The sequence below is a fragment of the Mirounga leonina genome, unplaced genomic scaffold, assembly GCF_011800145.1.
Source record: "Mirounga leonina isolate KUSES-001 unplaced genomic scaffold, KU_Mleo_1.0 Mir_127, whole genome shotgun sequence".
Taxonomy (NCBI): Eukaryota; Metazoa; Chordata; class Mammalia; order Carnivora; family Phocidae; genus Mirounga; species Mirounga leonina.
Window position 1 is genome coordinate 60,955,438 of NW_023270316.1, and position 20,507 is coordinate 60,975,944.

Sequence of the window (20,507 nt, forward strand, 5' to 3'; positions counted from 1 at the left end):
CCTCTTCCCTTGATATGAGTATCCTGATTTGGGAAATATATGCCACAGTGTAGAGCCAAAATAAATTCATGCTAAATTGTAGATGTGATTACGTTTACGCCTCTGGCAACAGAATACTGTGGTAACTTAAACAGCAATTTTGCTTGTTGATGAACAAATGAATTATTAAGGATATAATGGCTTTCTGTGATTTTCAAATTATCTTTAAGGTTTTGCATATCTTTAGAATTTTATAGTAAATAAATGATAACCACGAAGCTGAACCAAGTGGTCAATCCTGCATTGGGGAAGAAGAAAATTCTTGTGATTCTTATATTGGCCCCTGACCTGTTGTGCCTCCAGCAGATGGCATTCAATAGCAAAAGGCCTAAGTGAACTTTCTCTTTAAGCTGTGGCAGTGATGAGGGCTCAGGTAAAACGAAAGGGAAAGGAATTCTCTGATGGACTGTTTTTCCTGATCTTTGAGTGATATAACCAGTCTTATCTGTGATCTTGCTTTTTTCATCAACCTTAACATGATATCTAACTAGAGGAGGTGGGGAAGGTTGGGATGTCTGTCACTCCCATGACCATGAAGACAGAGGAGAGTCAGATCTGAGCAGAATGATGAGAGCTCGGGGATGGTGAGCAAGGAATCTTCTTGAGATGAACACAAATAGGAACTTCATGGAGACACAGGATCCTAAACAATTGCTTCTCTGCCCCCTTCCCCATACACACATATCCACAAACATCAGAGAATGATGTTTTCTTTATTTGAATATCACTGAGAATACAAAGAAGCCTCTGCTTGCATTTTTATCATTTATGAAGCTGTATGAATAACTATAGGTTGCTGTAGCTCCTACACCAGGCAGAAGTGCTCAATACATAAATACTTATTGCAGACTTGAATCTGATAGTAAAGAAGAGTGCCGAGAACAGCATCGGACATTTTCCTAGTGATTGAACACAGTCTTTGAGAAGGAGTACCCTTGAATTATTTGCATATTTTGCCTATAGCCTTCTACCAAAGGGAGTGAAAAAGGCATTACTTTGCTATTAAAATGTGTTTCGACCAGTTACATTAGGGTCACGTGAGAACTTACTAGAAATGCAGATATTGGGTTCCATGCTAGATCTACTGAATCAGAATCTCCATTTTTAATAAGATGCCCAGGTGATTTGAATGTCCTTTAAAGTTTGAGAAGATTGTCTTCTGGCATTATAGGCAACATGCTGATCTGTTTACACACATTTATATGAACACATAGAAAGCCTTATGCATATATAGTATTGATTTATAAATACATAGATTTAAGTATACATTATAAGTACACATTCTCGTGGATCAAACATTTATTGTGCACTTGCTGTATACAGGCCATTGAGCTAGTTGCCAGGGTTTGCAGATGAATAAGGTGCGTATGGTCAAGGTGATTTCCATAATCTTCCATTGTTGGATGGCTACCACCACCACAGAGAGGTAAAAGAACAGAAGGCTATGTTCTTTACATAGCCTTGGCTTTTATGTTCCTAGGAATTGAATGCATTCAGATAACATAGTAGCTGATCTTTGAGCAAGAGTCCATTTTGTTTAACTTGAGAGAGGCGGGATCTTACTGCATAAGGAATTATGCTATATTTTTGGACAGTTAGAAAACCTGAAATAGCTTTGAATTTCCAAAGGATTGTTTTACATTTCTTTCTATTGAAAGGTGTTTTGTTAAGAGATTACTTAGTCCTTAAATAACGGTTCTGTGGTATTAGTTAAAAATAAGTAGAAAGGTACAGGATATCTGGAGGCTATGACATGGACATCACAAGGCAGATATGACCATATGATGTGTTTATAGTGGTATATAATAAGTAATATTCCAAATCCAGAAGAGAACATAAAGAAAATATCTTATACATGTAATATATGGCTTATTTGTTTATTTTGTTTATTAAAATACCTTTTGGTATAATATTTGTCATGTTCAGGGTAGGATAGTAATGTTTTGTAGCGTTGAGAAGAATTTGAAGTTTCACGGACAGGAAGAAGCAGAAGGCATTAGATGAGAAGGAATGAACGGTGAAGGCTAAGTGTGATGGTTGGGAGTGAGCCTGAAAGGTGGGTAAATGTGAGAAGGCTGGATGAATTTAGGGTGTGGTAGACAAGAGAAGGATAAGGAGCAGACACATCATGATCAAAAACACATCTGCTTTGGGTGTGTGCCCTCATACCCTGTGTTTTCTGAGAAGCTCCCGCTTCCCCTTTAGGAGGGAACCAGGAGAGACCAGACTTGCCTGGTTAAGACTATTGGCTCCTGAGCCAACCTTATTTTCCCAGGATTTAGAATTTGAAGTAGGAAGTGCTTGTTTCAAACCTCAGCTGGTCCCTTGAGCTGGGAACATGTAAACCTTAGAGCTGTGAGGTATTTAAGTGCGTAAAGAAACAGTGAAAGCTGATCCACTTAAAAGGAAGTATGAATCAGAGAGGAAGGGCCACTTGGCTCTAGAGAGAGAGAAACCTAAGCAGGTGATACCTGGAGGTTTTTGTTCTCCTCCCCCTGATCTCCAGAAGCCTGGCTGTGCTCCTGCCTTTGAATTCAAGAGATATGTCCATTAGTGCTTACATTCACTCCAATGGGTTTCTGTTCCTCCCAACTGCAAGTTTCTGACACGGCCTAGCCTTGATTGTATACCTCCCAATTCCTGTCTGTTCAGTTTCTCCAGGGTCTCTCTGATCTTTAAAGAGAAAAGACTGAGCCGTGTCCCAATTGATGCCACTGTGATGTTGAGCTGAAAATAGTCTGGGATGAGTGAGGGCAAGTAAAGAAGAAAAGCAGAAAGAAATATTTATCCTGTTTAATTTCTGTGGACAGTTCATTCAACAAATTTTAAAAGTTTCTTCCATACTTGGGGCGCCTGGGTGGCTCAGTCGGTTAAGTGACTGCCTTCGGCTCAGGTCATGATCCTGGAGTCCCTGGATCGAGTCCCGCATCGGGCTCCCTGCTCAGCAGGGAGTCTGCTTCTCCCTCTGACCCTCCCCCCTCTTGTGCTCTCTCTCTCATTCTCTATCTCTCAAATAAATAAATAAAATCTTAAAAAAAAAAAGTTTCTTCCATACTCAACACTGTGCAGTGTCCCAAGGATATAGTGGTTAAGTAGGGCAGATGATTCCTGTCTTCATGGTGTGTACAGTCTGATGGGGAAGGCAGACTTAAAATAAGCACTACTCATGCTGTGTGCTGAGTGTTATAATGGGAAAGAAACAGGCGTCATGGGAACATGGTCACAAAGGTTCCCTGAAGAAAGCCCCATTTAAAACCCTGCTGTCGGGGCGCCTGGGTGGCTTAGTCGTTAAGTTGAGCCCCACGTCAGGCTCCCTGCTCAGTGGGAAGCCTGCTTCTCCCTCTCCCACTCCCCCTGCTTGTGTTCCCTCTCTTGCTATGTCTTTCTCTGTGTAAAAATAAATAAATAAAATCTTGGAAAAAAAAAAACAACTCTGTTGTCTATAGAGAATTTGGGGTGATTGATGACTTGTTTTGTAGTTTCCTGTGTGCCAATGTTTATGGATGAGTGAGAAATAAGAGCATTTCCCTATCTAATATTCTTTCCAAAATCCTATCTTCTTGACGTATCTTGTGTGATAGCTGCTTATTGCCTATGACAAGATCAAGTTACAGCATACCCAACTGGGACCTGCTTGAGCTTGGAAACCAGGGAGGGTTCTTTCTGAGGGTATAGAGCTGAGGTTTCAGTTGTAGCCATAAATGATTATTTGTTCCAGGCTTCTAATAGATACCATTTCAACCACCACATTTGCATCTCTCTACAGAGGGAAAAAAAACATGAAAAGCGTAGGCATTCCCATTTTCATGATTGAGTTATTTTAGATTTACTTTTTAAACTAGGTTTGCCATTCATGGGGTCAAACAAAGGGATGGAGGAGAGAAATCTCAAGCAGAAGCCAGGGTGGCAGGTGTTTGAGATTTTACTTAGTGTATTAAAGTATTGGGTATCATGTATGGGCTTTTCCCCTTGGGCATGGAGAATAGGGGAAAGCAACTTGGCTGCCAAAGATGTAGTGACTAGGAAGGAGGTTAAGAGGCCCAGAGCCTCAGGACTGAGGGTGTGCTGGACAATTGGAAAACCTCTGTGGGTTCTGTAGTTGGCCAGGGCAGGCAGGTGGAATTTACTTTGGCTCCTAAATGTTTATGAATTTGTCCCCAGAGCAAAACAGAAGACGGTTTTTCAAAGATAAGTACAAATCAGAGGCACGCCTAACACAGCAATAAAATGACCTATTTTTTTCCAGCTCTCTGCCTTGGCGTGGTGAGCTGGCATTTGCCTGGTCTGGAGCTGTGTCTTGGGTCCCCTCAGTTTTCACACAAGTATGGCCACTTGACCATTTGCTCGGCTAACTTTTAATGTATAGAAACTCTAGTCCTCACTGAGAAGCATAATTCTGAACTGTTGCTTCCTGGTTTTTATCAAAAGCCTGGTTGAAAGAGACTATTTATGGAGGGCAGTATGCAGGCTTTGGGGTCTGATGGCTCATCAGCACAGTTTTCCCACTTTGGGTTAGCCCTCTGCGGGAATGCCTGCCTTCCTTGCGCCCTCCGCCTGTTCTGATGTGTGCGTATATGAGATGCTTTATGGCTGTTTTTGAGGTAATTGTCTACCATAATGCTCCGTGCACCTTTGAAGAAGCACTAAGGAGGCCGGAAGCCCTTTGCTTTCTTACCAACCCGTGTGCTACATCGTGTTGGGGTGATCCAAATGGATTACAGGCCCTGAGAGCTGATCTCCGTAGGTTGGCAGGTGAAATCCAGTCATCTGGGCCCTGCGCATCTCTTCCATTGACTCCAGTGGGCTGTTCAAATCTAGTTTTCTGCATGTATCATGAGGTGAAAAGGATTGGGCGGGACAGCTCTAGGGACCTGGTTCACGGTCCTTATGGATAATGTAAAACATGGAACCTGTTATGTTTGCCAACAGATCTTTATTCTCATTTTCTTTCTGTTCCTTTTTTTTTCCTTTTTGTTCTTATACATATTTTCCTTAGTCGTGGCATTTTGCTTATTTCTATTGTTTGGTTTCATTGTGTCTGCTTTTTAAGTCATTTCAAATTCTTTGTGAAATGAGGTAGGAAACGCATTAAATTATCTTAGTTAAGACAACTAGAGAGATGAAGTTTGGACATAGGCTTACTGTTTACATGTAGTTCACCCCAAAATATGTATTTTTTAAGATTGGAGTTTTCAAAATAGCATGTAGGTTGGAACCTGTCCCTGGGTGGCAAACTGGAATTGGATTTTCATTTTTGCTGCCAATTTGCTGAGTCATTTCAGGCAAATCCTTTACATTTTTCCCTGCTCTGGAGGCTGATGAATAAACTGTCCTTTTCCTTTGATCTCAGATTTGCAAACATATTTTGGTTATGAGTTATGTTAAATAAGTAATTTATAAAGTACTTTCACTTTCTTGGTGCTTAGCAATATAGACTGTCGTTGCTGATCTGAACCCAAAGGGGATTAAGACAAGATTGACCGATTTGTGAGGTTGTGGCTAGATTGGTTTCCCTTTCCTGTGTGTTGGAACTTTAGTTCTGCAGCAACAGATAACGTGAAATTGAGGATTTAGAAAATTAAAATGAGTAATATGTTCGTATACTGTATACCTGAAATGGAAATGTGTCATTTTGTATGTAAATCACAAGTGTTGATTTTTCCATTGGTCAAAGGAGAACTTTGTATAATTTAAGACAATGGGTGGAGCTCGTTTGTGTGTTATCCCACCTCTTCTACTGGGTCTGTTGGCGTTTTGGGGGAAATTCATGTGGATAGATTTGTGGTAGAAAGGTATTTATTTATTTAATTTATTTTTATTTTATTTTTTAAATGTTTTATTTATTTATTCATGAGAGTTAGAGAGAGAGAGAGAGGCAGAGGCAAAGGGAGAAGCAGGCTTCCCGCCTAGCAGGGAGCCCGATGTGGGACTCGATCCCAGGATCCTGGGATCATGACCTGAGCCGAAGGCAGACGCTTAACCATCTGAGCCACCCAGGCGCCCCAAAAGGTATTTAAAATAATGAATTTGACAGTTCTGTTTTTATAAGGTGGTGATTGTTTTGGTGACTTTCAGACAACATCTTTAACTCAATTGAGGGACTTTTGTGGCAGACTAGGGGATATAGGTATAATTGGGAAATGGTCATCTTACTATTTTATACCTTATTTCAAATAGCTCCTTGGTTCCTAGTTGTGAAGTATATTGTTCCTTTGTTGGTGTCTTTTTGGTATAGGTTTTGTCATGGAACTATATGTAAAAGCAATTTACTGTTTTTACTATCTACATTTTCAAAAATAGTTGTGTAATATGATCTTTTAATTCTGTATTTACTAAGAAGAAAATGTGCCCAAGGAACTTTTGATTTTTAATGAAAATGAAAACATGGATTATCCAAGGTAAAAATAATAGATATTAACTAATCTGAATAATTATAGCATTTATTTAGCATACTCTTATTTGATTTTCATATGACAGAGTATTTTAAAATTTTATTGAACTTAGATCTTAAACTTGTAGCTGTAACTTAAAACTTGTCTGGGAGAAAAAGTGACCACTGCTAATTCACTATAATTTTGCTGATGTTACTCAGACTAAATTAAAAGGAAGCAAGTGGTTAGTTTTAGTAGAGTACGTAAAATATTTGATTGAAATGAAAAATGATTTTTAATGCTAGGCAGTTGGAGTCCTAATTATAAGTGTTCTTAGTAAAACATGGGTTGAATATTGTAAACCTAATAAATACTGTCTTGTGATAAACAGGACTGAATGAAATGGTGTCCATGAATTAAATCTTTATTGTGCAGTGGTGGGGTGCTCCTTGAAGTTTTTTAAAGATTTTATTTATTTATTTGAGAGAGAGAGAGCGAGAACACGAGTGGAGGGGAGGGGCAAAGGCAGAAGGAGAGGGAGATGCAGACTCCTCACTGAGCAGGGAACCTGATGCAGGGCTCCATCCTGGGACCCCAAGATTATGACCTGAGCCAAAGGCAGACCTGACTGAGCCACCCAGGCGCCCCTCCTTGAAGTCCTCTTATTGTAGGATCCTCATATCCAACTTGATCAGGATTCCTTTAACACCTGAAGTTTTATTCATGGAAGTACCATTGTTTGCTTAGTTTTAAAGAGACCACTAGAACATCCCGTGAGGATTAGTGTGTCCTGCCAAGTAATGGAAAGCAGCAGTCGGTGTGATTGAAATCCATAGCTTCAATGAAACTTGTGTTTATTTGAGCAAAGTCCAACCAATAAACAAAGGACAGAAGATAAAGCAGTCATAAAATGAAGAGGTTATAGGTGTAAATAACAGAAATTAGGTAACTTTCCCCCCAATAAGAGTATTTTGAGAATGCCTTCTCTTAACTATATATTTTTTTAAAAAGCAAGAGCAATATATATACGTATATTTTTTGAGACCACTTAACGAATAGAAGTATTAGAAATACAAGTAGCCAATTTCTCTGTAATCCACTTAATTACTAACTCTGTTGAGGTTGATGTCAGTCTCTTGAGTTCCATTTGTCTGGGGCTTGTATCTCTTGAGCTTTTCTCCTTCAAATTATATGGTCATTAATATAACCACCCAGACTGCAGCTTCTCTTTATTTCAGTTTTCCCTAAACCTTAAGCTGAATACCTGCCTGAAACTACAAAGATTTAATTAAAAAAAAAAATGCTCAATGTTATGAAAGTGTTTACTTTTTACGATAAGATTTAACAAGCCATCAAGTTCTAAAGTCCTGATACTTACATAAGAGACTATTATTTTTCATTACTCATAGACCTGTGCAAATTTCTTTTCCATCTTATCTGTACCTTTTATTATCTTCCTAAAATTTTACCAGATAATTTCTTTTGGTTGTCCTCAGTCTGAAACAGAAAAGAGGGAATGGCAAGTCTTAATCAGATAGCATAGAAATGAATTCTTGTACTATTTTATTGAGGAATAAACTGTGAGCATTTTTTTCTTAGGTTTTAATAGACTATGTTGGGGGAAAAAATAGGAAGCTAATGATATAACATCAACAAGACCAGTGGCAAGGGCTTGAATTTCAGTTACTGGGTTTGTGTAGGAGCAGGCCCAGGTAAACTGTGTACAGATGGATACACGTGGGAGGCCGTGGCAGATGGGGGTCGCCCCACAGAGCTTACCAGATGTGGTTATCCTCTCTCATGGGGAAAACAGTTAAAGGGGGGGGGGAAATAAATATATCTTCAGGTTTTGTATTATGCTGTATTTATTTCATCTGGAGTTCAGGGATGCGGCTGTGAAGGAGAAGGCCAGTGGAGGGGCTGTATTGTAATTTCAGGGGTCTGGTCAGCCATTTCACTGAGCCCTTGGAGAAAGCCACTGCGAGGTGAGGGAATAGAAGTCCCTCAGCCACTTCATCCCCGACCTCAACCTTCAGCCATCAGATGGAGCAATTCTTTCTTTATCGACTTAGGAACCATTAGTTTTACATCATTTAAAGCTGAATTCTTATTTGTGAAACATCACATTTTTGCAACCCAGCTACAAATATTACGCTTAAATCATATTTTGTTTCTTTCCTAACCCTTCCTGCTGAGGGACCCCTTTTTCCATTTGGCCAGAATTACCATTAATTTACTGTGTCTTTTTATCCTTCCCCAGACAGTTCTGCCCCTTCGATATTTTCTTGCATGGATAGGAGCCCATTCTGTATGGGCCTTAACACTAGTCTTTCAGAGCTTGCTTTTTTGTTAATTTCTGGTGAGTTGAAGGTAGAAGGATCTCTCTGTCAATCTATCTACTCCCCCATTTCCCAAAAGGAAAGACATTTACTGTAACAACAGACATGGGCATCAATATTCTTTTTAGTCCACTCCCTGTCTCCTTGGCCCTGCCAGGACCTATGGGTAACCAACCCAGGGCCTATTCCTGTTAGAGTGTCACAGTTGGGAAATGGTTTGGTAGGTGAGCCTACCAAAATAGCTGTCATCAAGGAATTTATAGATTTTGGCACCAACCATGTACAGGAACTGTAAGACTCATCCCAATGTCACCATTATAGTCCAAATCACTTTATGTTTACGGTAAGAAACACCATCAGAATTCAAAAGGAGAAGACCTTTCCCAGAGAGTCCCATAAACAAAATAAATTTAGAAATCCTGTTGTTCTAGAACCCATATACTTGAACCCAAGATGGTTCTAGACAGGGGAATGCCAGAGCTAAAGAGCATTAGCTTCCAGGTGCCCCCAAAGACAAAACTGCCCCTCCATGGGGGCATTATTGGTAAAACACCAAGCAAACCTGTGTGTGTGTGTGTGTGTTAAAAAATGTTACTAAGTGATCTGTTTATGAAGTGGCTCTGTTAGTAGAACTTGAAATTCTTTTATAGTTTAGAGGTAATCTAATTTGGGTATTTCAAAATAGGACTGTGTGTTTGAATGAAGTCTTTGAACCTTCTCCAACTTCTTTTTTCCTGCGTGACCTTGAGTAAGACATCTAATCATAACTGTGGAAAGTAGGAGTAAAGATATCTGAGGCTGATTATGATTATGTTGATGAGCAGTTTGTCATCTACAGGGCCACTGTGAAGGTGGAGGAGAAATTTAAAAACTGTTGGATGTGTTTTTAGAACAACAATTTCGGTGTAGCATAAATTGCCAGCAGGCTCCATTCTTGGGAGCCTGTGTAGATAGAGAAGGCAGGGACCCGGAAGCGGTCTGCTCAGCAAGCACTTCTTGCCCACACCGGCTTCCAGGCATGCTTAGTTTACTTAGGCTCAGCTAAGTAGCCAATTTCACAGAACAGGGAGGCCCTCCCCAGACTTGATTTCTTTCCATAGAGCCTGGCTCTGTGTCCAGTTGGTTCCCCCTTAAACTGAGACAGATCCTCAGGCTTTTTCACTTAGCAGCCTTCAGTGCTGAGAGTAAAAGACTTCTGTTAGTCCACATGCCCCGAATCAATTCTGCATCAAAAAACAGATGTTTATACTAGTGTGTGTACCTGGGGGGAGGAGGGAATTACAAGATCTTTCTTTGTATTTTTTTCCTTAGTTGAGAAAAGACAGGTTGTTTCTATTAAAGATGGGGTTTGAGTGGAAGAGATAGATTGGGGACAGAGGGATTACACAGCACAAAATATTGTTAATCTAGTCAAGCAAATTTAGATTCCATTCTGACAGAACAGCTGAGACCAAGCCCCTTGGAACTAGTCCAGTTTGAGAATATCTTACTTGTTATATTCATTAAAAGGATAACTGAAAAACTAGGGGTTGGTTGTAAGATTACTGTTTTTATTTTTTGGTGAGTGGGCGTTAAATGAACTGTTTTTCAGGAAATAGTGGGGAAAAAATAGCCACACACTTTTAGCTAGTCACTCCTGAATCAGTGAGAATCATCATTTTGTTAATTTCATCAACATGTTCATTTCTTTCAGCTCCATGTTCATGCATGTCTTTTAACCCGGAAACAAGAAGACTGTCCATAGGTCTAGACAATGGTACAATCTCAGTAAGTACACATAAATAAGATTTCCAGTTGAAATACTTCCCTTCCTGTGGAGTATGTATGTATGTATTGGGATGAGAATTATTTATTAGTTTTTCTCAAATTAACAAATTAATTTTCTTGCTAAGTGAAGTGGAAATTGCAGGGCAGCAGATTATGGTGAGGTGTAGAGAGAGCTGGTATCAGTCTCAGCTTAAACATTGACAAGGTTCAGCTTGCCTTCCCATGGACCCAGTGGCTAGAATAGGAGCTTTATGAGGCCCGTGAACGGACTACATGAATCTGTGTGTTAGTGAGAGCAAGCAAGGATACTCACGGCTGTGATCAGATGGTTAGTCATGGTGTCATGTGCTTCTTCAGACAAGTGACAGAACACAAGGGAAATGTCTTCTTAGACCTGCATGTCTGATCTCTAATACTTGATGTTTTCCTCCTTTCCCTCTTCTGCTCCTTCTTGTCTTAACTCCCTCTAGCTGTGAATAGAGTCCTGTAAATTGTATGAATTTGTAAAAAAAACAAAAAAAAAGCACAGAATCTACATTAGGCTATAGGGTAGAGTCAGATAAATATTAGGCTCTTTTTTACTGTAGATCTCGAGGGAACTAAAGTGATTGGGGATTGGAGTTTCAGGTTTTACTACTTAATCTTTTTTTATATATTTAGTTTCAGCTACTGTATTAACCGAGTGTAATAAGACTGATCTGGTAAATTCTCCATTTTGGTAAATTATGCAGTATTGCCTTCAGTCCCAGCAACAGAGGCCCGTGAATTAGAGGACCTGTGAATTAGAGGACCCTGTTCTGGCCACATTTCCCCACGGGAAGAAGGACCTAAGAGGTTAAGGGGGTGTGCCCAGCCCTTACACACCCACCCCCCATATTCTGAGTACCTGACTGGAATTTTCCTGACCCCAAACAGCTTAGAGCCTGCATGTACTATATTGTGGAACTTTAAGGAGTCTAGAAGTTCTAAATTCGTTCCTGTACGCCCAGGTTGTTGAAGGTATACTTGTCAAGATTGGAGGAAGAGACCATATTTTATTTAATAGTTTAACTTGATATATAACTTTTAAATATTTAGACATATGGAAGGTGGGTTTCCATCTGTAATCTTAACCTGAGTCTTACACGGGGTCTGAAGAGGTGGGCTTGAAATTTTCCATTTGGTCTTTAGTCAAAACATTTATTTGGTGACCGTTACGGAAATTTTAACAATATTATTAAATATAAACCTGTTGATAAATATTTATGGAATTTCTATAATGTCCAGTGTAGTTGGGAGGTCTGTAAACTCTGTTCTGTAGGAGGACAGAAGAGAAGTGAATGATACAGATCTTTATCTGTTTTAAGGAGAGCTATATTTAAAAAGCAGAGTGTGTGGGGGATAAATTTATTTTTAAGAGATGAAGGGGGGTAACTAGATTGTTCAGTGAACTGAAGTTCATGGCAAAGGAAATCTGAAAAGATGAGTTAAGATCTATATATTGTCCAACAGTTCATGGAATCGTATACGTAACACTCACTGTCCATGAAAAGACTTAAGTAAATATCATATGGGTTAGTCTTTGCATTTTTTGAAATCGGTGTAGGTGGTTAATGGGTGCTGATAAACTTGGCTTTGAGGGAAAGAAAGGTGAACAAAGTAAGTTATGGAGGGTTCTGGCTATTTATCGTATATAAGAGGAGAGACCATCGTAGCTATTATTCCTTTAGTAAATGAAACTTCCAGAGAAGCAGAACATAAATCAAGGGGGTTAGCTTGGGATGCTTCTGCAGGTGTATCAGTACAGTGTGGCTGTACCAAGCCTTACCTTACCCTGATCTCCTAGAAAAGATTAAGGACCCAGCTCGTGTGACATAATTTCCTTAAAAGGACCTGTTTTATATTGTCAAAGAGGATGAATTGTATACACTGTCTCCTCTCATTTGAAGAACTGTAAAGAGCTGAGTTAGGAAAGGCACATGGAAAGAAGGGCTTGTTTAAGGTTCAGCGTTCTCAGTGGGGTTAGAAACACTTACGCAGAGTCTCGGCTGTTCACTTTGCAGACGTGACAAATCCTATGCAGAGACTATTCATTCTCTGTTTCCTGAATATAGCAAATAAATTTTAAAAAGAAATAACTGGTTAACTTTTTTTTTTTTTGGTTAACTTATTTTAAAACAAAGAAAGGAGGAAATCAGAAAGTAAATCCTTGTTTCTCTTTATTCTACTGAATAAAAAAGATTCAAGAGGCAGTTAACCTTATGTAACTGAAATGAATTAGAGATGAAGTAGAGACAACCAGTACAGACCATGCTTTCAAAAACTTGTCCGCAAAAGGAAGGAGAGGGAGGGTGAGCGCTGCAACAAGATGAGACATTAGACAAGCAGCAGGAGGGTCCTGAACAACTGGCAGAATTTAGCTTTAGGGAAGAATGGGGAAACTGTTGAGATAGAGCGAAAGGCAGAGGCAGTTGTGAGATGCAGGAGAGGAATGACCTTTTCAATTTCTCATGAAGTAGCAGGTTAGATCACCTACTGAAAGAAGCTAGAATGGGTGAGGGTATGTGTTCATGTCTGTACATTTTGCTCTTGCTAATCTTATAACCCCGATCCCCCTTCTGCCGTCTTGGTCTACAGAGTTCCAATTATCTCTCAATGCCTTGTTCCAATGTCATCTTGTCCCTTTTTGTGGTTTGGTTTTGTTTTGACGGATGGTTCCTAAGCCCTACCAGTTGAAATGAATCACACACATTACTCAGGTTAGCTATATTTTATTGCTCATTTAACTTGTTTTGTAAAAAATTTTTTAAGTCTGTCTCCTCAGTTAAAGTGTTGAGTGTTGAGGACTTGGCTGGTTTTTGTTGTTGTTGTTGTTGTTATTTTTTTTTTAAAGATTTATTTACTTATTTGAGAGAGCGAGAATGAGCGAGAGTACATGAGAGAGGGGAGGGTCAGAGGGAGAAGCAGGCTCCTCGCTGAGCAGGGAGCCCAATGCGGGACTCGATCCCGGGACTCCAGGATCATGACCTGAGCCGAAGGCAGTTGCTTAACCAACTGAGCCACCCAGGCGCCCTTGGCTGGTTTTTTACTCATCTCTTCTCCCAGTGGATCTTAGTATGGTTCCTTGTACAAATTAGGGACTCAGTGAATAATTTGTTAAATAAGTTGTTGACTAAAATACAAACACTATTATTATTTAATATAGCTGCTTGTAATAAGTACCTGCTTGAATTCTGAGATAGTTTATTTGTATAATTCTGTTGCCATTCAAAATATTTGTCACAATGAAATACCTTCTGCAGGGGAAAACAGTATGCCAATAGTTCAATTCATCTATTCATCTTGAGCTTTCAGAAATGTCATCTGTTGTGATGTCAAAAGAAGTCACTCATATTGTGCAAACTGCTATTCATGCTGAAGAAGGACTTCGAAATTTTCTTTTTTTTAATTGTTATTTATTTATTAAAGATTTATTTTTTATTTATTTGAAAGAGAGCATGAGCAGAGGGAAGAGGCAGAGGGAGAGGGAGAAGCAGACTCCCCACTGAGCAGGGAGCCAGATGCAGGGCCCAATCCCAGGACCCCGGGATCATGACTTGAGCTGAAGGCAGATGCTTAACTGACTGAGCCACCCAGGTGCTCCAGGACTTTGAAATTTCCTATCACAATACCTCATGTATTCTAGCCAACCAATGAATAAATCTAAATATCAACAGTGTGCAAAAGAGTATGCTCAATTCTAACATGTGGCTCCTGGTCTCAGAAAGCTTATTCAGCTGGGGGGAAAAGGGAGTGTGAAATTGTAAAATAAGTAACAAAGAGTAAAAAAATAACAGCCCCGGCTTAGTCATAGAGATGTATAGATGCTAATCTATATAAATATATAGATTTTCTGCTTCATCAAAACTGTTAGTGAGCCGAAGTTTTTATTGAAATCTTGCCGGATAAATGCATACTCATTGAAGATTTATTTTTTTGAACAAAGCCCCAGAATGATAAATCTCTATTCTCTGAAGATTGTTTTCATATATGTGTTTATGGTAAATTTGGGATGAGAAGAAAAGATTGATCTATATAATGGTTAGCATTCAGGATAATGATTATTATGTAAAAATAAACGATACTGACCATGTATGGATTTGTTGCTGTTGTTTTCATAGTTCTTGCGGTGATTATGTTCCTGTAGTATATATTGCTGTTAGTTCACATAGTTGCCCAGGGGAATGAAAAAGGAAAGAGAACTAAATACTTATTGAGCATGCACTGTGTCCTAGACACTCTGTTTCATATCTATCACCTCATTGCAGCGTCACAGGAATCCTATGATGTAGGTGGCATCACTCAACATTTCTCAGAGAAGGACACTAAGGCTTGGAGAGTTCATGTGCCTTCTCCAGCTTGCTTAGCCAGGAAGCAGAGCCGGGAACTCTGGGTGCCTGTGGAGCTTGGGCTTTCTCCTCACCCATGCTGCCATCCAGGAGCCACTTCTTTGTCCATAAAGATTTCCCGCTAAAGGGTTTCCATTCCCTGCCTGTTGTTCTTGCCCAATAGGCAATTATATCTCTATTTCCTGAGTATTCTTGGGCATGTTGCCTCATTTGTTTGTGGGACTGTCTCCTTCACTAGACTGTGAACTGCCTGAAGGCAGAGACCATGTCTGCTTCAGTCTGTATCCTGGCAGAGTTCTTGGACCACTGTAGATGCTTTGTAAAACGTTGAGTGAGGGAAGAAAGGTGTTTCAATTTATGTCATCGGGATGCTAATGCCAAAGTCAGGCACTTAGCCAGCAAAGGTAAATTGCTCTCCTCAGTTGACACATGTGAGCGATTCTTGTTTACATGACTAGTTTGGGCATTTGGAAGAATTTGATGTCCATACTCTGCTTCTTGAAATCCACAAACCAGAGATTCACTAAGCAAACAACTAAGAAACCGAAGCAGAAATATAACTTTGTGGGACCCAAAACAATGCTGTGAATAAGTCTCTCATTGCCTCTTTTTTCACTTAGACTAGAAATCCGTTGAACTTTTGGGATTGTTGAAGGAATATGCCTTCTTACATCATTTCCTATTATTTAGAGATTCCTGTTTTACAGATTAAATTAACAGCTTTACAAGAGCATCGCTCTGTGGTCCCCAGTAGTTATTCCTTAGGTGGTGTGTTCTGAAACTGCTTCACATGATGGAATTCCCAGGGGTATATGCCTTGGCAGGATCTCACAGATGGCGAATCTGTATCATAGGTCACAGGAGTCACTCAGACAGAGTCTGGTTGCAGCAGGAAGGCAAAAAGTGTCCCCCTTCCAGAAGGCTGATAGCTTTAAGGGAGAGCTATGTAGTTTCTGTGAGAGAGGATATTACTTTTTCAAGTAAGAGGAGAAATTACCTTTTTGAAAATACAATCCCTAGCATCCACTAGAAGGAAACCAAAGAATCATCAGAGCTGTTTTTACCATCTGAAACCAGGATCTTGAACTCCCCAAGTGTTTTATCCTATTCAGAAGGTCTGAGGAGTTGTAATATCTTAGCAGTCCTCATGTGTTACCACGAGAGCAAGATGAGGCGTTACCAGTTGCAGCATATCAATACCTGGTATATTACTTTCCGTTCTAACAAAGTACTACAAACTGAGTGGCTTAAAACAACAGAATTTGTTTTCTCACAGTACTAGAGACTAGTGTCCAAAATGAGGGTGTCGACAGGGCTCCTTCTGGAGGCTCTAGGAGAGAATCCTTCTTTGTTTTTTCCAAGCTTCTGGTGGTTGCTGGGTATTCCTTGTCTCCAGATGTGTCACTCCAATCCCTGCCTCCGTCTTCATGTCCCCTTCCTCTCTGTGTCTCCATGTTTACACATGGCCTTCTTATAAGGACACCAGTCATTGGATTAAGAGCTCACCCTAATCCAGTGTGATCTCATCTTAACTAATTACAACTGTAAAGAACTTCGCTCCAAATAAGGTCACATTCTGAGGTTCTAGGTGGCCATGCATTTTGAGAAGACACTGTTCAACTCGGGATACTTCATAATATTGTATGTACAGTATTTCCCTAACAGTGTTCTAACAGTTGATTAGGAAACAATTTGGTGAATATGCAGTATGATGCCTTCAGGAAGAGGTATCCAAAGATATTAAAAGAAGATGGTTCAAAATCCCCTAGGGGGAGATAAGAAAATATTAGAATTGAAAGAGACCTTCATCCTTCTACAGCTAATGCTACCCTCCCCTAGATTAAGCGATGTATTGATAGGTCACATGTTAAGAGAGTGGTGGCAGAGCTGGGATTTCCCTGACCTTTAGTCAGATTTTCTTCTTATGATACCAGGTTAATTTTTTTCATACAACCAAGACAGCCCAACCACAAGGAATTGCCCTAGGATGGTCACCAATCAATTGGAAGCTTGTGTTATTCCATGCATCTAGCCATTGCTAAAAAGATTTTTTTTTAAAGAGAATTTGAGCCTTTAAAGTAACGAGATGTTTTAGATGAGTTGTTTATTACTGTGGGTTGTAATGAGCCTATAGGGACTGAACCCAAATGGTGAGGGTCATGTTCTACAGTGATGACAGGTAGCCTACGAATGAAATACTTCAGCTGCTACCCAAGCCGAGCACCCAGTTGTGCCACTCCTGCTGGAGAGATCCTGGTGCATTCCAAGTTTTGTACTTAGAGAATAATTCCTTTTTTCCTGCTTAGCAGTAAGGGTCCTGGGGTAGCTTAGCAGTTGGGTCCCAGTACCTGGGACCCAACTGGGGTGCTGACATGCTGCTTGCTTACTATGTATTCATACGGTATAATTCACTGAAGGTGGTTTTGTCAAAGGAAATACTTACTGTTTTTATGGGAGTTACTATGTTGTCAGTATTTGTGTGGATCACAGACCTTCTTAGAATGTCTCAAGGACCAGCTTCTCTCCCCAGTTATGTCATTGTACGTGTAATCCTGTCATCTTTTGTTCAGTACCTGCATATTCCCTAAAAACTCAGTCAAGTGGTAGTGAATGCAGATGCTAAGGGCATTCTTTGAGGCCCAAGATTATTTTGTGGCATCTCCATTGCAATTATGAATTTTTGATGGCCTTCTTAGTCCCCCGTTTACACTGATTCTGTAGCATCCATATCTATAGAATACCCTAATTGCCCTATATTTTAAATTGGGTGCTGAGGAGATTCAGTAGAGTACATGGTAGGTTGAAATCATTTATACACTATCTCCAGAAGTCATCTGCCACAAAGGATGGCCTTATGAGGACATTGTGTTACTATTTCAGAAGGTGGTCATCTTCTTCTCTTGACCACATCAAGTAGTATATCTCTGTTCCAGAAAGGCAACGGCTAGGAAGTGATGAGTATATTATGTTCCAGGTAACGTTCTCTTAGTCTTATACCTCAATAATCTCTCTCTCCTCCCTGGATCCTGTCCATTGGTTTTTGTTTTTTAAAGATTTTATTTATTTATTTGAGAGAGAGAGAGATTGAGAATGAGTAGGGGGAGAGGGAGCTCCCAGAACCCTCGGATCATGACCTGAGCCGAAGGCAGATGTTTAACCGACTGAGCCACCCAGGCGACCTGCCCTTGGTTTTTAAACACACTCGAGGTTTATAGGTTTTTAAAAAATACTTATTTATGGGTACCTGGGTGGCTCAGATGGTTAAGCGTCTGCCTTCGGCTCAGGTCATGATCCCAGGGTCCTGGGATCGAATCCCACATCGGGCTCCCTGCTCCTTGGGAGCCTGCTTCTCCCTCTGCCTCTCTCTCTCTCTCTCTCTCTGTCTCTCATGAATAAATAAATAAAATCTTAAAAAAAAAAATTTATTTATTTATTTATTTATTTAAGAGAGAGAGCACAGAGCGAAGGGGCAAAGGGAGTGGGAGAGGGAGAACCCCAAACAGACCCCTCTGAGTGCAGAGCCCAATGCGGGCTTCGATCTTACAACCCTGAGATCATGGCCTGAGCCTAATCAAGACTCAGGCACTTAACTGACTGAGCCACCCAGGCGCCCTTATTTTGTTTTTTGGGGTTTTTTTGTTTTTGTTTTTGTTTTTTTAATGAGAACAGAGACATCACAGCTCTTCCCTATCCTCCTGGTGTTCTGTCTCTCTTCTCTCCTTATAATCACACTTCTCACAAGAATTGTCATAGTAGTGACTTTCTGCATTTCCCCATTCCCCCTTTGCTACTTGGACCCCTGCAGTCTGGCTTCCACTGCCATCAGTCTATCCAAACAGCTCTGGCGTTGGTTACAGAAAATCTCCTTGTGGATCTATCCAGCTGACATTTTTAAGTCGTCAACATGTTTGACCTCCTTGCAGCATTTAGCTCTGCTCTTTCTTCCTGAAATAGTTTCTTTATGCACATCCACAGCCCCGTACTCTCCTGGTTTTCCTCCTGTTTTCTGGCTGTTTTGTCTCTGTTTACATCATAGGGTGTCCATTAGCCAGCTTTGGTTTGGTGTTGGAGTTTCTCCACATTTGCTTCTAGGCCCTCATCTCTCCCCTCTCTGGGCTGTCTTACCTGTGTCATGGCTTCATTTGTTACACATATGACAATAACTCTTACTTTTTGATCTCTTTTCAGACCTTTTCTCTGACATTCCCAGGCCTTCATATTTCCTATTGAATATCTCAAAGGAACCTCCAGTTCACTAGGTCCAAAATGAGACTCACATGCCTCCCCACATACCTAGTCTTTCTCAGAGTTCCCTATTTCTTTGAGTGAAACCACTGTCCACTTGGTTGCATGAGCCAGGGCTCTTTGGAGTCCTCTTCCTTCCTCTTCGCTCGACTCTGCCCTGTCCATCACTTGCTGGTTTTTGCCTCCCAAGTACCTCTCAGCTTCCACTCCATTGTCGTCGTCATCATCGTCATCCTCAGCATCCTCATCACCCCTGACCACCACTACCCTCGCCCTGCTCATAGTCTCCTCCTTGGACCTCAGTTGACTTCCTCACTGGTCATCCCATATCCATTCTGCCTCTTCCAGTCTCTTTTCCATATTGGAGCTAGAAACATCTTTTCAAAATACACATTTGATTTTGTCCTATCCCCTGCCAGCCCTCTCCAGTGGCTTTCCCTTGCTCTTGGGCACAGGCCCAAAGTCTTCCCATGGCCCATGTGACCCTGCCGGGTCTGGTCCTTCCCTCCACAGCCTTTTTTTGCTCAGTGCCCTTCCTTCTGGAGTTTAGCCTCAGCTACTTTCAGTCGCTTATGCCCACCAGCTTCCGAGCCTCTGCCTTGATGGAGCTTCCTTTCTCCTTGCCTACTTAACTCTCATCCTTCAGATTTCAGTTTCATTTTCATTGCCTTGGGAAGGTCTTCCTTGGTCTTTCAGCAGTTCCCATCCCTGGATTATAAGTGTCATAGCACTGCATGCCCGTCCTCTGTAGCGGCTGTCAGAGTTGTCATTTTATACTCATTTGTGTGATTACTCGATTAATGTGAATATTCAGCATAAGCTCCACAAGGCAGTGACTGTGTCTGCTTGACTCTCTGTTACATCCCTGACACCCAGCGCAGTGCCCGTGAATTACAAGTGCTCTGTAAATATTCACAGACAAATTAATGAGTGAGTTAATTAGTATTGTCTGTTGCACGGACAGTACAGAGAGGCTAAGACCACAGGCACTGGAATCAGACTGCCTGAGCTTAATCACAGCTGTTTTCACAAGTGGTGTCACCCTGGGCAAGTTGCTTGACTCTCTTTGCCTTAGTTTCCTTAACTGTAAAATGGGGATAATAATTATAACCATTTATAGGTTTGTTGTGAGGATTATCTGACATAGTACACATATAAAGCTCTGAGAATAGTGCCCACGCATGTCAAGTGCTCCATAATATTAGCTCCTTTCCACGTCATTGTCTTAGCAACAGCCTCGTCTTCCATTGGTGGTCACCAGGAAGACGGTGAAAATCCATGTCTTGTGGATTTAGCAGACCAGTTCCAAGGGGAGGAAGTATCTTAATGGTGGCCTACTCCATAGGATGGTTCAACTGAATTCTGGTCCTTGTCTTTTT

General features: G+C 40.7%; 1 protein-coding gene across 2 annotated transcripts in view; it reads left to right on the forward strand.

The window, feature by feature from the left end:
- The window catches only part of WDFY2 (WD repeat and FYVE domain containing 2), a 170,146-nt gene that overhangs the window by 74,423 nt on the left and 75,216 nt on the right, over positions 1–20,507 (forward strand). For both annotated transcript variants that reach the window (XM_035003461.1, XM_035003462.1), the window contains exon 3: positions 10,443–10,516. In XM_035003461.1, the coding sequence (XP_034859352.1) occupies positions 10,443–10,516 (74 nt within the window). The remainder of the gene's footprint in view (positions 1–10,442; positions 10,517–20,507) is intronic.